Source organism: Tachysurus fulvidraco, chromosome 8 (genome assembly GCF_022655615.1).
Source record: "Tachysurus fulvidraco isolate hzauxx_2018 chromosome 8, HZAU_PFXX_2.0, whole genome shotgun sequence".
Classification (NCBI taxonomy): Eukaryota; Metazoa; Chordata; class Actinopteri; order Siluriformes; family Bagridae; genus Tachysurus; species Tachysurus fulvidraco.
Window position 1 is genome coordinate 1,946,680 of NC_062525.1, and position 14,075 is coordinate 1,960,754.

At 42.1% G+C, this 14,075-nt stretch overlaps 2 protein-coding genes across 2 annotated transcripts in view; one reads left to right on the forward strand and one right to left on the reverse strand.

Moving 5' to 3' along the window:
* The window catches only part of LOC113652155 (cadherin-related family member 1), a 30,774-nt gene extending 22,422 nt beyond the window's left edge, over nt 1–8,352 (forward strand). The window contains exons 14-18 of the mRNA XM_047817804.1: nt 206–370; nt 2,029–2,096; nt 4,845–5,073; nt 5,392–5,646; nt 5,785–8,352. Of these exons, the coding sequence (XP_047673760.1) occupies nt 206–370; nt 2,029–2,096; nt 4,845–5,073; nt 5,392–5,646; nt 5,785–6,351 (1,284 nt within the window). The 3' untranslated portion in view covers nt 6,352–8,352. The remainder of the gene's footprint in view (nt 1–205; nt 371–2,028; nt 2,097–4,844; nt 5,074–5,391; nt 5,647–5,784) is intronic.
* A 703-nt stretch (nt 8,353–9,055) lies between these two features.
* lrit2 (leucine-rich repeat, immunoglobulin-like and transmembrane domains 2) lies at nt 9,056–13,445 on the reverse strand. Its single transcript, XM_027161041.2, has 3 exons — nt 13,165–13,445; nt 11,985–12,763; nt 9,056–10,465 (listed from the first exon to the last, which is right to left on the reverse strand). The coding sequence occupies exons 1-3, from the start codon at nt 13,266–13,268 to the stop codon at nt 9,672–9,674; spliced, it is 1,677 nt and encodes a 558-aa protein (XP_027016842.2). The 5' UTR covers nt 13,269–13,445; the 3' UTR covers nt 9,056–9,671.
* Nucleotides 13,446–14,075: the final 630 nt, after the last annotated feature.

A 14,075-nucleotide genomic window follows, 5' to 3' on the forward strand; every position in this document is an offset into this window, starting at 1 on the left:
AAAATATATAATATAAATAAATAATCTAGAATTTCCCTTCAGGGGTCGCCACAGCGAATCATCTCTCTCCACCTATCCCTATCTTCTGCAACCCCAACACTTGCACCCACTAGCTTCATATCCTCATTAATTACATAAATAAATAATCGAACAAATAAAATGACATCATGTTTCTGTTTTGTTTTTGTTTGTTTGTTTTTCTCAGTTGTTAGCAGTAGAAATCGACACCCCGGAGCGTTTCAGTGCCACAGCTGACATCATAATCCACCTTCAGGACGTAAACGACAACATTCCCAGGTTTTCCTCTGAGTTCTATGTTGCCAGGATCCCAGAGAACTCGCCTGGAGGCTCCACCGTCACGTCCGTCACTGTACGTACAACACAACACACTGCTAAGTTCCATTCAAACACACTCAGCAAAAGTAAGTGCCCCCTAGACCATTAACACATGGAACACAGTCTGAAGCTGATACACATTAATGCTAAAAAAGCTTGCAACTTCTTTACAAGCGTGTGTGTGTGTGTGTGTGTGTGTGTGTGTGTGTGTGTGTGTGTGTGTGTGTGTTTGCACTGTGTTTGTGACTCTGCAACACTAAACTTCCCACACACACACCCACACACACACACACACACACCTACCCACACACACACCCACACAACCAAGCACCCACACACACACACACACACACACACACACAAACACACACACCTACCCACACACACACCCACACAACCAAGCACCCCCCACACACACACACAAACACCCCCCCCCCACACACACACCCAACCACAGACACATCCACACACACACACCCACATACCACCCACACATACACTCACACACAGAAAGAGAGAAACAGAAAGATAGACTTGAAACAGAGACATTATACAAAAAAGCTAAATTCCTATTAAAAAACTGGCGCAAGCTTTTAGCCGCTAAACACTGTCTGCAAGCTAAAATTAGCATTAGCGTTCACAAAACTAGCTAGAAAATTCCTTAAATCCATTATGTTGAGCGTCATGGGTTTAACGTCACTGTAGAGAAGTTACTAAAATGCAGATTTGTTCACTTGATAATCCCAAAAACTTCAGTTCAGCTTAAAATTGATGAGATTTACATTCACTTTCTAAATCACTGGTAAAAATGTTCTTAAATAAGCCACTGAAAAAACTTCTAAATAAATAAGTAAATTTTTTTTTTATCATTTTAGGACATTATAATTTTATTTATTTATTTTTCCCCCCAAAACGAGGAGCTTAACATTTAGAATTAAATCCGTCACAGCACAAAATTCTGCATAGTGACGTGACATGGAAGTGTTTATTCCCCCACGTCGTTTGTCAGACGGCTGAAATCACAGTGTCTCAGGAACAGAGGTGTGACGTCGCTCTCGTTCTCTTTTCTTTTCTCACTTCTGCGTTTTTTAGAGTTAAACTGTGGATTTGAGAAATGTGTTTCTCTCACATCATCTCATGGAAAATGTCCAGATTCGAGTCCCGTCTTCAGAAGCGTCACGAATATACAGAGATGTTAATTAAGTTCTTGGCAGGAAGGCCGTCGTTTTCGGTCCGGCTGCGTCGCCATGACGATGAGTCAGACTCTAATGATAGCTCTGAATTGATTAGATCTGATGTGAGAACAGAGTCTGTGAATATTACAAACACAGGATACTGGAATATGTAAATTAAAAGACTTCTGATAAGATACAGATAAGACAATGAGAATTGGACTGTACAAATTAGACACCAGAGAATCCGGTGTAGATTTGACACTAGAAATTAGACAGTAAGGTTGGACCCCAGATATTGCATAGACAGGAGGGAGTAGATATTAGGTAGCAGACATTGGACAGTAGGAATTAACATAGAAATTAGACGGTGAAGATTAGACTTTGACGGTTAGATTAGAAGATTAGAAATTAGACTTGGACAGTGGTATAGATAAGACAGAAGAGTAAGCAGTTTGATTAGACACTATAGATTGGACAATGCTTTGTGTTAACTGTAATAATGGATTTTTCTCTCCAGGCATTGGATCCTGACTCAGGGCCTTGGGGAGAAGTGAAATATTCCATCTACGGCTCAGGATCTGATCTGTGAGTCCTGTGCAAATGGCTACTATCTATATTTACAACTCTACACGTTATATCTGATAGAACTGACAGACAGAATGTGGAATAGTTTATGTCCCCTAACTCACTGTCATTGTCCTGTAACTAACTGTCATTGTCCCCTAGCTCACTGTCATTGTCCCCTACCTCACTGTCATTGTCCCCTAGCTCACTGTTATTGTTCTGTAACTAACTGTCATTGTCCTGTAACTAACTGTCATTGTCCCCTAGCTCACTGTCATTGTCCCCTAGCTCACTGTCATTGTCCCCTACCTCACTGTCATTGTTCTGTAACTAACTGTCATTGTCCTGTAACTAACTGTCATTGTCCCCTAGCTCACTGTCATTGTTCCCTAGCTCACTGTTATTGTCCCCTACATCACTGTTATTGTCCTGTTACTAACTGTCATTGTCCTGTAACTAACTGTCATTGTCCCCTAGCTCACTGTTATTGTCCTGTAACTAACTGTCATTGTCCTGTAACTAACTGTCATTGTCCCCTAGCTCACTGTTATTGTCCTGTAACTAACTGTCATTGTCCCCTAACTCACTGTCATTGTCCCTTGGCTCACTGTCATTGTCCCCTAGCCCACTGTCATTGTCCTTTAGCTAACTGTCTTTGTCTGTAAGCTCACTGTCATTGTCCCCTAGCTAACTGTAATCATCTCCTAGCTAACAGTAATCATCCCCTAGCTAACAGTAATCATCCCCTAGCTAACAGTAATTGTCCCCTAGCTAACAGTAATCATCCCCTAGCTAACTGTAATCATCCCCTAGCTAACAGTAATTGTCCCCTAGCTAACTGTAATCATCCCCTAGCTAACAGTAATCATCCCCTAGCTAACAGTAATTGTCCCCTAGCTAACAGTAATTGTCCCCTAGCTAACAGTAATCATCCCCTAGCTGACTGTCATTGTCCCCTAGCTAACTGTCATTGTCCCCTAGCTAAGCTACGTAGTCATATGTTATCTCGTTTCAACTAAGTGCCCACTCACCGACTAAAGTGTCCAATAGTTTTTTGAAAATGTAATGAACACCACACCGGGTCAGATGTGGTGTTTAATTTACACTGTACATTGTGAGTATTCATGATGGGGTTTTATAATGAAACTGTAGTTTGTGGACATAAAAAGCCAGATATTTTGTTTGGTGGCCTACAAAGTCAGTATGGAGTAATTTGGGACACAGGCTCGGCTTTATCAGAGACTGAAGCTGAGAGATAATGAAGATGAAGCTGAGAGATAATCCTGTAATCCGATTGGACAAGTAAAAATAGCCTGGCAGTGTGAGTCAGGTCTAATTAGCATGTCATGTGATGTGACAGCAGGTAAGAGAGAGAGAGAGAGAGAGAGAGAGAGAGAGAGAGAGAGAGAGAGAGAGAGAGAGAGATAGAGAGAGACGTGTTGATGAGAGCAGAAATGTGTGGAAACTGTAAGAAGTTGTTAATGTATGCCTGGCTCAGACCTGGCACTGAAAGTGTGATGAGACAGACGTGTGAAAGCTGGCAGGTTTGAGGCTCGTTAATTCAGCAGCTGAGCACCTCATGGCTCCTCATGGTGCAGGGAGAAGTTTACCGAGGCTTTAAAATGGTTTTAGAGACTTAGATGACATTTAGCACTTAAATAATTTAATGTGAAAAAACTTTAATCAGAAAACGTTGGACCTCTTTTATCTGATCAAGAGCTACGAAGCTAATGTAGCTAACAAGGAATAAAATGTCTACACTGAGCTGAACCATGTAATGTAAATGATCTCATTAATCTTAGATGGCATTATGATCATTTCTGTAATCTTTATAAAAGTTTCTTCTTCATTGAGGTCTTATTATGATTCTCATTTAAACATTCATTCATTCATCCGAACTTCTCGGGTCACGGGGAGCCTGTGCCTATCTCAGGCGTCATCGGGCATCGAGGCAGGATACACCCTGGACGGAGCGCCAACACATCATTTGTGTATAATTTCCTGCCAAACATCTGTAATCATCTACCTCTCATTTTGTGATGATATTAAATGACTTTGAGATATCCAGATAAGCTGCATTTAGCTGCTGAAGCTGTGTGCTAAGCTCGATAGTCATCTAACTTCTAGTTAGCGTTCTAATGATTAAAAAGGGGTTGATATAATGTTTTATTTTAGATTTAGTTTAGTTTTCTGCAGTTGACAAAATCAGTGAGAAGCTAAGGATGCCAATCGCTAATTAGTAATCGCTTAGTAATCGCTTGAGTACTAAAACTCCTGCTTGTTCTTACTAGCTGTTAGCAAACAGGCTAGCTATTGACGTGACATACGGTGACCCAAACTCAGAATTCGTTCTCTACATTTGACCCATTCAAAGTGCACACACAGCAGTGAACACACACACACACACACACACACACACACACACACCCGGAGCAGTGGACAGCCATTCATTCTGCGATGCCCGGGGAGCAGATGGGGGGTTCGGTGCCTTGCTCAAGGGCACCTCAGTCATGGCCGGCCCGAGACTCGAACCCACAACCTTAGGATTACGAGTCAGACTCTTTAACCATTAGGCCACGACTTTCCCATTGTACATTCTGATCTTGGAAAATTCAGAAAATTCGTTCTTCGAGGGTTCTGCATGGAATATATTATAAAGAACCTTTAAGGGTTTTGTAAAAGTGCGGGTGATGAATCTTCTGACAGACCTGCATCGCTCTGAGTCTGATCATGTGTACTGAAGTTTTTTTTTTTCCATTTGTTCCACAGATTCCTCATCCACCCCACCTCAGGGATCATCTACACTCAGCCCTGGGCATCTCTGGACGCAGAGGTGAAGTCAAAGTATAATTTCTACTTGAAAGCAGAAGACAGCGAGGGGAAGTACAGCTTGGCCGAGGTGTTCGTCACGGTCCTAGATCAGAACGATCATTCTCCAGAGTTTAACCAGAACGCCCTGGAGAAGACCATGGTTCTCGGAGCTTCTGTGAAGATAGAGGTCTGCACCATGCTGAGTGTTGATCTGAGAATTTACACCAATTTTGATAAACTGTTCCTGAGGTTTCTCATGCTACAGTAGAACCTGGTGGTGAAGATACCTATGGGTTCACTATATTACTGGAAGGTTGTAATTTCAAATTCCCATAATGCAACAGAAATTCATGACATAGATCCTTATGAGGCACCACAGAACCTGAAAAACTGAAATGCAGCATAAGGAAACTTCAGCTGATCAATGTTAAGGCAGCTAGCAATAAGTGATAGCATTCATAGCATAGCTTTGTAGCTTCTTTGCTAAATGTGTCCCTGTGTGCAGGCAATGGATGATGATGCTGAGGAACCCAACAACGTGATTGAGTATTCCATCATGAAGACCGAGCCGAAGAATGTTTTTGACATCAACACCAGCACGGGCGAAATCAAGCTCAAGCCGTTCATCAAGTCCATGGAGACAGTGCAGAACATCACAGGACAGCATGACTTCAAGTGGTCAGTGGTGGTGCAGGCACGAGATCGAGGTTCTCCGTCGTTCATGACCACCGCTTTGGTCCAGCTTCAAATCACTGAAGCAGTAAGTTACTCTGCAAACCATAAAGTATCAGAACATTAATATGAGTCTGCTCTTCTGTCAGAGCTGCTGTTCTCCAGAATCAGCACATTCTGACCAATCAGATACCAGTGCATTAGAACATTTTGTGCTGTTTTTCAGAATCATCTCTCTGGCCCTGTGACAGCTTTTTTAATGCAGAGCAGAGACAATCCAGTAAAGGCTTTGGGCATGGCTGCTGGGGTCATTAGTGTGATGGTGATGGTCACTGTGGTGATCTCCACGGCGATGTACCTGCGCAACACAAAGTCTAACAGGATCGGGCCTTCCCACCGTGTCATCCGCCGCCGACGTGGAGAACCCCAGCACTGGAACTTCACTCTCGAGAACTCAAAGAACCCCAACAGGTCCCTTGCTGGTCATGATGTGGAGAGCAACCTGAAGAGCGACAGATCATGGTCCAAACCTCCACCACCGTGTGCACCACTCCTGCCTCCACCTCCACCGTGTAACAACCCCAGAATGAGCAAGCAGCACAATGCTGTGCCAACTGTCTCAGGCTCCCTAAGCTCGTGGAGCTCCAACGAGAGACCCAGCAGCAGCAGCAGAGATCCAGAAGATCAGCCTAACAAGAGGAGAGAGGGGACTGTCAGCTCAGCACTGGTCACAGAGCTGAAGAAAAGGCTGGAGCAAAAGATCATCGAGGCTAATCAGGGCTACTACTGCTAAAAACACTGGCTTAGCAAACATGCTAGCATAGATCCTCACTGCCAGATTAGCATAGATCACTCTGCTATCTCCGAAAAAAGAAGCAAAGGAGATTACAATCAGGAAACGCAACTCGAGGGTGGCAGTAGATCCGAGTTAATATTCTGCTTCTGCTTTTTATAAACAATACGCAAAGAAATATCGAAACGCTAATACTTCTGCTACGGCTAATAATAATTAGGTGTATACAAATAAAAGGTATGTAAATAGTGCTGAGGCGAACGGTTCTGGTTTCAGATTTCACTAATTAAAGCTGCTCCATATAAAGGAAGAAGCAACTAGAATTAAAGAGATCATTTATTTACTGTATCATTTATCGTAGTTTATAATGCAGTAGGTTCTCCAGAGTTTCTTCACTCTGACTCTGACTCTTAGACTCTGCTGAGCTAAACCCATCGCTAACATCTGCAGGAACAAAGAAGACATGTACAAAGAAAAGATGGAGTCAGAATTTTTCACTTTCATGTTTCTTTTTTTTTTGCGACACAAATTTCCCCTCTTTTGGTGTCTGAACTTTATTTCTCCGTACGTTCCCACAGATTGTGTTGCTTGTAGTTTGTTTCTTGTGGGCGTGGCCTGTCCGGCATTAGGGCTGATGTCATTCGATAGCTACTGTACTGTATGTGCTATCTTTTTTCTTGGAGCTAACCATGCTTGCCGTGTACATTTGCCAGAGGGGAAGCAGATCTCTACTTTCTACTGCTTTATGTTTCTCTATAATGTCTCTATACACATTTAATCCAAGGAAGCGTTCAGGCTAATCGTCTGTTAGCATGGATGTAGGATTAGTGTTGCACTGGAGCTAGGAAGTTAATGTAGCTAAGAAGTAATGTGTAAAATTTTCTTTAAACTTTCTGCCTCAAACCACACCCACTAAACAATAACTAATAAGGAGCGTAACTCCTTATTTGGTAGCATGACTCCACCCCTAGCCCCACCCCCTACAGGTTTGAAGGCAGAATTGTAGCAGAGGTTTAAATATGTAAATACGCTGTGCACTATAGTTACTGTGTAAGACAAATATTTAAAAATAAGAAGATATTAATTTACGAAAGATTAATGTTAATGGACATCATACACCGAGCACCAATCAGACATGAGACACCAGACATGAGACATTAGACAACAGACCCAAGACACCAGATATCAGACACCAGACATGAGACATTAGACAACAGACACCAGATATCAGACACCAGACATGAGACATTAGACAACAGACCCAAGACACCAGATATCAGACACCAGACATGAGACATTAGACAACAGACACCAGACACCAGATATCAGACACCAGACATGAGACATTAGACAACAGACACCAGACCTCAAACACTAGACATTAGACAACAGACATTAGGCATCAGACAGTAGACATGAGATATCACACATAAGACATCAAATACCAGACTTGATACATCAGACACAAGACATTGGACACATCGTTTCTTTGCTTTTCTTTACTTTTCTTTATATATACTAGTTTCCTCACCTTAGTAGGATTTTGTACTCAACAGTTGTTTCTTTAGTCAGCTCTTGTAACATATATATAATATACAAAAATACATGAATGTTTTACAAAAATCTAAATCAAATAATGCTCACGTTAAACACGTACGGAAGCGTATTGCATTCACTTCAGGAAAAAAAATCTACTCTGTTTTTAAGAATTAACGACTTAATTATCTCAGATTTATGAGATCATTTTTCATTAAAAAAAAAATGTAATTGTTCTGTTTTGGTTCTGATCCCTCAAAATCCTGCCAGGAGCTCTATTTTAGGTGGATTGCATGGAAGTAAACATGTCCCGCCTTTCAAGTTTAAGGGATCAGAAAAAAGGTAATTCAGAAAAACAGAGTAAAATAATTTTTTTCATGAAGATTATTCTCATAATTCTGAGATAATTAACTCATTAATTCATAAAAACAGTGAAAAAATGTTTTTCAAAATATGTATCTTATAATTTTGAGATAATTAAGTCATTAATTCAGAAAAACAGAGCAAAAAACTTTTTATTCATGAAAAATGATCTCATAATTCTGAGATAATTAAGTCGTTAATTCAGAAAATCAGAGCAAAAAAATTCTATTCATGAAAATTTATCTCATAATTCTGAGATAATTAAGTCGTTAATTCAGAAAAACAGAGTAGATTTTTTTACCTCAAGTGAACGCAATACGCTTCCGTAAACACTACTAACACTGACACTCATCTTATTTTAACTACGAAGCTCCTGTACCGAAATTATTCCAGCTGAAGCGTCACAGACTTCCAGAAGTTTCCATGCAGACCTTCAATGCTCTGTTTATGATGAAGCTGTAGCGATGTCTGGATCTGCTGTTCTGATTAAACTCGACAATGTTTCACGTCTCTTTTAATTATTCACGCTGCTCAGAAACTTCAATGTCTTTGTTTTATTTTGAATAAATATGAACAAACGTGACTGACGTGTGAGCGGCTGTTTCTCACTTACACATTAAAACAGTTTAGTAGATTGTTTATTAAATACAACAAGATTACACACACACACACACACACACACACACACACACACACACACACACACACACACACAACGATTTTCAAAGATTTTCAACAAAAACTCCAGATTGTTCCTGTTGAAAAAAGTCCAGTCATGTCCACACGATGACTCCAGGTTAATCTCACAACAAACACACTCAGTATAACATTTATTTTTTTCTTTTACATAAATCAACCAATCAGTGATCTGATAGCGATCAATACTCAGAGACAGGACATTTCTCTGTCTAATTTCAGGACATCTATTCATCATTTTAAGTTAGACTATTGTGGGCGTGGCCTGTTCCACGGATATTCCAGACCTAAAGCTTTCCTCTATGCTGTACAGCTGAGTAATGATCACTATTTTACAATATCTGCTGTCATACATTCCTCCACAGAACTTCAGCTATAGTGAAACACGTTAAAGCTAATTAGTGGAAAAGTAGGCGGGGTTAATTTAGAATAAAGCATGCGCAACCTTTCTGCCCAATCATAAAGCAGACATGTTGCAAGTTCCACCTACACAGAGGTTTAGCAAGTAAGCAAACAATAGCTAATCTAGGTCGTGTTGGTGTGTGTCAGGATAAAAAAAAACGCAAAACTTGCTGTCAATTAAGCGTGCTCTCGAATATTTGAATATTAGACCATGCCTATTAGGAGAGTTCTCCTCCAGTGTGTCAGTATCTTATTAACCACTTGTGAGTCAAAATTCGATTCCGTGTTTGTGGGAATTGACTCGCAGATATCTGGCATGTGGGTCAGTAGAGCTGTGCGCTGTTACCCTTCTGCACTCTGTCTTCCGAGCGCCGTCTCCACTTCTGTTCTTTCCCACAGTCTCTGTAAAGTCCTTCGTCGCTCGCCGCCTGGAGACTGTCAAATGTTCCCTGCCTGTCGTTTTCTTGCGAGTCCTTTGCTTCTCTCCTTCCCTGATTTCTGATGCAGACCCGAGTACAGCAATCCAAGCAGCGGATCCTGGTGTTGGTGGTACAGGCGAACATTCCTGCAGGAACCGCTAACACCATGGCGCAAACGATCACAATGATGTGGATGAGTCGCTCGCGCTGCTCTAATTCGTTCGTACTGCTCCCCGTCACAAAAACAATACACTGTTCAGGACGAGGCAACTGATTCTTCAGCGACACGCACACCTCGTACTTGGTAGCTGGTTCCAGATCGTTCACCGAGTACTTGTTGATGCCAGGGCCGACATACAGAGCCTCTTTTTTTGGAGCATCATAGCGACCAAAATGGACAGTAAACCAGGTTTCAGACGGTTTCTCTGTTGCCGCATACCACTCGATGGTTATACCGTACACCGTCTGCTTGGCGATTCGTATATCGATGTAGATGTTTTCGTTTACAGAAGGCAGAGGAAAGCCAGGGGACATCGCAAAGGAAGCGTTGGAGTGCAGGACGTTGAGCTGGATGCTAACAGAAGAATTCCCAATGAAGTTGCCGGCGCTGCATTTGTAGAGGCCGTGATCCGATGAGCGCACCGATGGGATGATTAATGCTGAGATGATCATATCTTCATTCACCTGAGACTGAGAAACTTCACAGAGAGGAACAGAAAAAAAGAGAATGTGAAGATGATAAGATCTTAAGATGATAAGATGATAATTTTTTTCTAAACAGTAAAGAAGTGAAAGTTTATTTTTTCATCGGGAAAACGATCTTGTCAAAATAGTGCTAACTAAAGATAGATTAATTTTGTTAAGCCACGCCTACACAACCTGTTCTCTTACCATCTTCCAGCTTGATGTGATGTCACAGATGCACGTGTTTAAAAAAAATGTAAGACGTGAAGATTGTCTAAGTGTTCCTCAGGAGGTCCTTCTGCCATTTTCAAATGCTATACAGGCATTATTTTGTAAACTGGATTAAATTATGATCTCAAAAAAATACATCTATAGAACATCCCCAGATTATCCATCTGCCAGTGCATACATGTTCACTAGTGTATTCTGTCTATCATAGACAATTCACCTCCACACCACTAGAGGGCAGTCTTACATGCACAGTTAGTACTTTATATTGCTCAGTTAATATAAATATCTCGCCTCGACTCGGTTCTAGTATTCTGGTGCTTTTGTGCATCTGCATAAGTGTGATCAGAATCCAGTGTGTTAAGTGGCTGCTAAACCGAGAGTCCAGACGAGTTTAGCACTAGCATGGTTTAGAGTTTCAGATCTACCACAGACAATAAAGGTATGTATTACATGGAGCTGCACGTACACGTTTTATTCGCCGCGTTTGGATGTTAATGTAGGTTCGCAAAGCCATGAGCATTAACAGTAAAGCAACATCCACCATTGTTGTTGTGTTTGTGTTTGCCGCTGCTGCGCTAACGTCGCTGGGACACGTGACACGTATACAGTGACGTCACACTCGGCTCTGTGATGCTCTCTAGCCGGTGGAAAGGCAAACTGGTTCTTAGAAGGTTTGCCAGTGGAATCAACTTTGAACCAGGACCAGCGCTAGCTCTGAACCTGCACCCAGTTCTTTCTGGTGGAAAAGGGGCATCAGTTACTTTGCTCATAGAATGGCTGCTGGTACAGAATAAGCTGGTTTGAGTATTTCAGAAGCTCCCGCTGGGACAACAGAAGAGCACATGAGGTTCCTCTCCTTTAGCCAAGAACAGTAATCTGAGGCTATCATGTGGTAAGAAGTAGAGATCGGAAGAAGAATAGCTGTCCTTTCCAGATCTTCACTTGTCCAATTTTAGCTACTCAATAAGCTTCTTTAATCTTGTACAGTGCGAATCAAACTAAACCGATGCTGTAATAAGTGTAAAAGTGCACTTAGATATCTCTAGTCGGCTTGTAATGCCCATAATGCTAATATCTTTAAGCTATCGTTAGCCTTTGTGAATTTTCAGTAGAAGGAAGCTAATAAATATATAATTTTCGTAAACCTCAGGAAATGCTGTTGTTATTTAACAAATACAAGATCTTCTGTTAGTTAAATTTGTTGTAATAATGTGATCGGACAGTAGACATGCTAATCATGTTTTTGCATCTGAGCAAGTATTAGCATGATTCGTCTGCTCCTCAGCTGAGCAGTTCCTTTACCTGTGAATCCTCTGATGGACTTTAGACTGTAGCTCCATCGAACCACAGCACCGGGCCTTGCCTTCACGAAGCACCTCAGCGTGGTGTTGGACCCTGGCGTTGCCGTGACGTTAGCATTGGGCGTAGAACTTTCTGGCCTTAGACAATTCCTCAGCTCAACCTCATGGAAAAATTTCCCGGCTTTGGTCTTCGGAGAGGAGCAGGACAGGTACGAGTTCATCAGGATGATAGGCGGACTGACGGATTTGACAAAGTCGACGAAGCCTTTGAGCCGGCAATCACACAGCCACTGGTTATCATGCAGCGCTAAGACCATGTTAGTTTCGCTCTCCTTCCACCTGCTGTGCTTTCGCCCCTGATAGCGAGGCCAGTTGAGGAAAACATCCGGGGGGATCACCGTAAGCTGATTGAAAGATAAATCTAAATAGGTCAGTGAGGGCAGGTGGCGTAGAGCGAACTCTGGCAGCACATCCAAACGGTTGTGCTTCAGATCCAGGATTCTGAGTTGCGGTGTTTCCTGAAAGGCCGTCCACGGAATGCTCCTCAGTTTATTCCCTTCCAGCCTGAGCTCAGTCAGGTTAGACAGACCTTCAAGGCTCTTCATATTCATCAGTGTGATGGTGTTAAAGTTCAGCCACAGCGACTCCAAGGCACTGATCGTGGAAAAAGCTCTTTGGGGTATTTCTGTGAGACGTGAATTCTCGATTCTGATTTTTATGAAATCTCCAGGCAGGTTCTCAGGAATTGATCCTAAAGCAGGTTCCATGCACAATAAAGACCTAGAAGAGACAGAAGAACATTGAACGATGTCGATTAACCACAGCTGATTTTATCTGTTTTATCAGAAGCTGTTGATGAAGTCTCTAGTCATAAAGCTTTAATGCACTCCTTATATATAATATGCTGTCATTTCTATGACAACCGCTTATTCAAAGGGTAAACAGTTCAAGTTAAGCTCTAACTAAGTTTTCCCACATCTTAAGGACAGAGGGGTCTTAAACTTTTTTGCAATGTTACTACTGAGTTGAATGAAACACCTGGGTACGTGGCGTTACAGGAAAATAACCATCTTCGGTTACGAGTGGTGACAGTAACTCCACATATTGTCACGTAATATACAAACGCAGACAGATCCTTCACGTCCAAGCTGTTTATCTCAGTAGTTTATTAGCTGACTCACCTTCCAGCACTGTCCTCAGTGCACGAGCATCCCGTCACGCAGATCCCGACCGCTAAATAGACCCGATAGAGAAGCAGCAGTGCTGTTAGCATTGAGGAGAACATGCTCACGGTGTGGCTGGGGGCAGGAGTGAGGAGCCGGCTGGTCTGCAGGACATGTCCGTGCGCTCGCACCACTTAAGCTCATTGCGCTTAATCCGACTCAGGCAACTCTCGAGGAGGTGAAGGATGGTACAAATTTATCCACAGAGCCTTTAGAAATCATGATACACATTAATCCACTCTAACACCGGAGCACAAGCCAGAAGATGGATGAATCCTCAGGATATCAGAGTGGAATGATTATTAGTCATTTATAATGCTTTGTGAAATGGATGAAATGATGACATTAGTGAATGTTTGACAGACGTGTATAGGGCAAATTTGTGTTGCGTTAGAGCACACAGAAGAGGATTGTGGGTAAGTGTAGTGTCTCGACTGATTGCCAGATGAGTTATTATATCATTTATTATATAGTATTATTGGAGACTTAAAGGATTAGCCGTTAGCAAGTTAGCTTCGCAAGTCTACAGGGTTGGGGTTTGATTCCTACCACTGAGCTGTGTGTGGACTTTGAAAGTTCTCTCCGTGTTTGACGGGTTTCCTCCCAGTCCAAAGAAATGTGTGTGCCCTGCAATGTGTTGGTACCCCAACCAGCCCTGTGAAGGTCCCTGGGATAGACTCCAGGTTCTCCTTCCATCCTGTGTAGGATAAGCAGTAAAGAAGATGGACCTTGGAATTCAGACTGAGTTCTGAATCAATCTCAAGAGTAAATTGTAAAGTTTTCAAACCACAAAGATTGCATTCAGTGCCTTCCGTCTTCCACAGCCGGGACCTGCTCATGCAAGAGGAGGGAAACTGAGGAAAAAACTC

Bases quoted from the DNA above. Each gene is read 5' to 3' on its own strand.
- lrit2 (XM_027161041.2), bottom strand. From the start codon at position 13,268: ATGTTCTCCTCAATGCTAACAGCACTGCTGCTTCTCTATCGGGTCTAT. The intron at 12,764-13,164 runs GTGAGTCAGCTA...TGTCTCTTCTAG, and splicing joins ACTGAGGACAGTGCTGGAAG to GTCTTTATTGTGCATGGAAC. The intron at 10,466-11,984 runs GTAAAGGAACTG...CTCTCTGTGAAG, and splicing joins GTCCATCAGAGGATTCACAG to TTTCTCAGTCTCAGGTGAAT.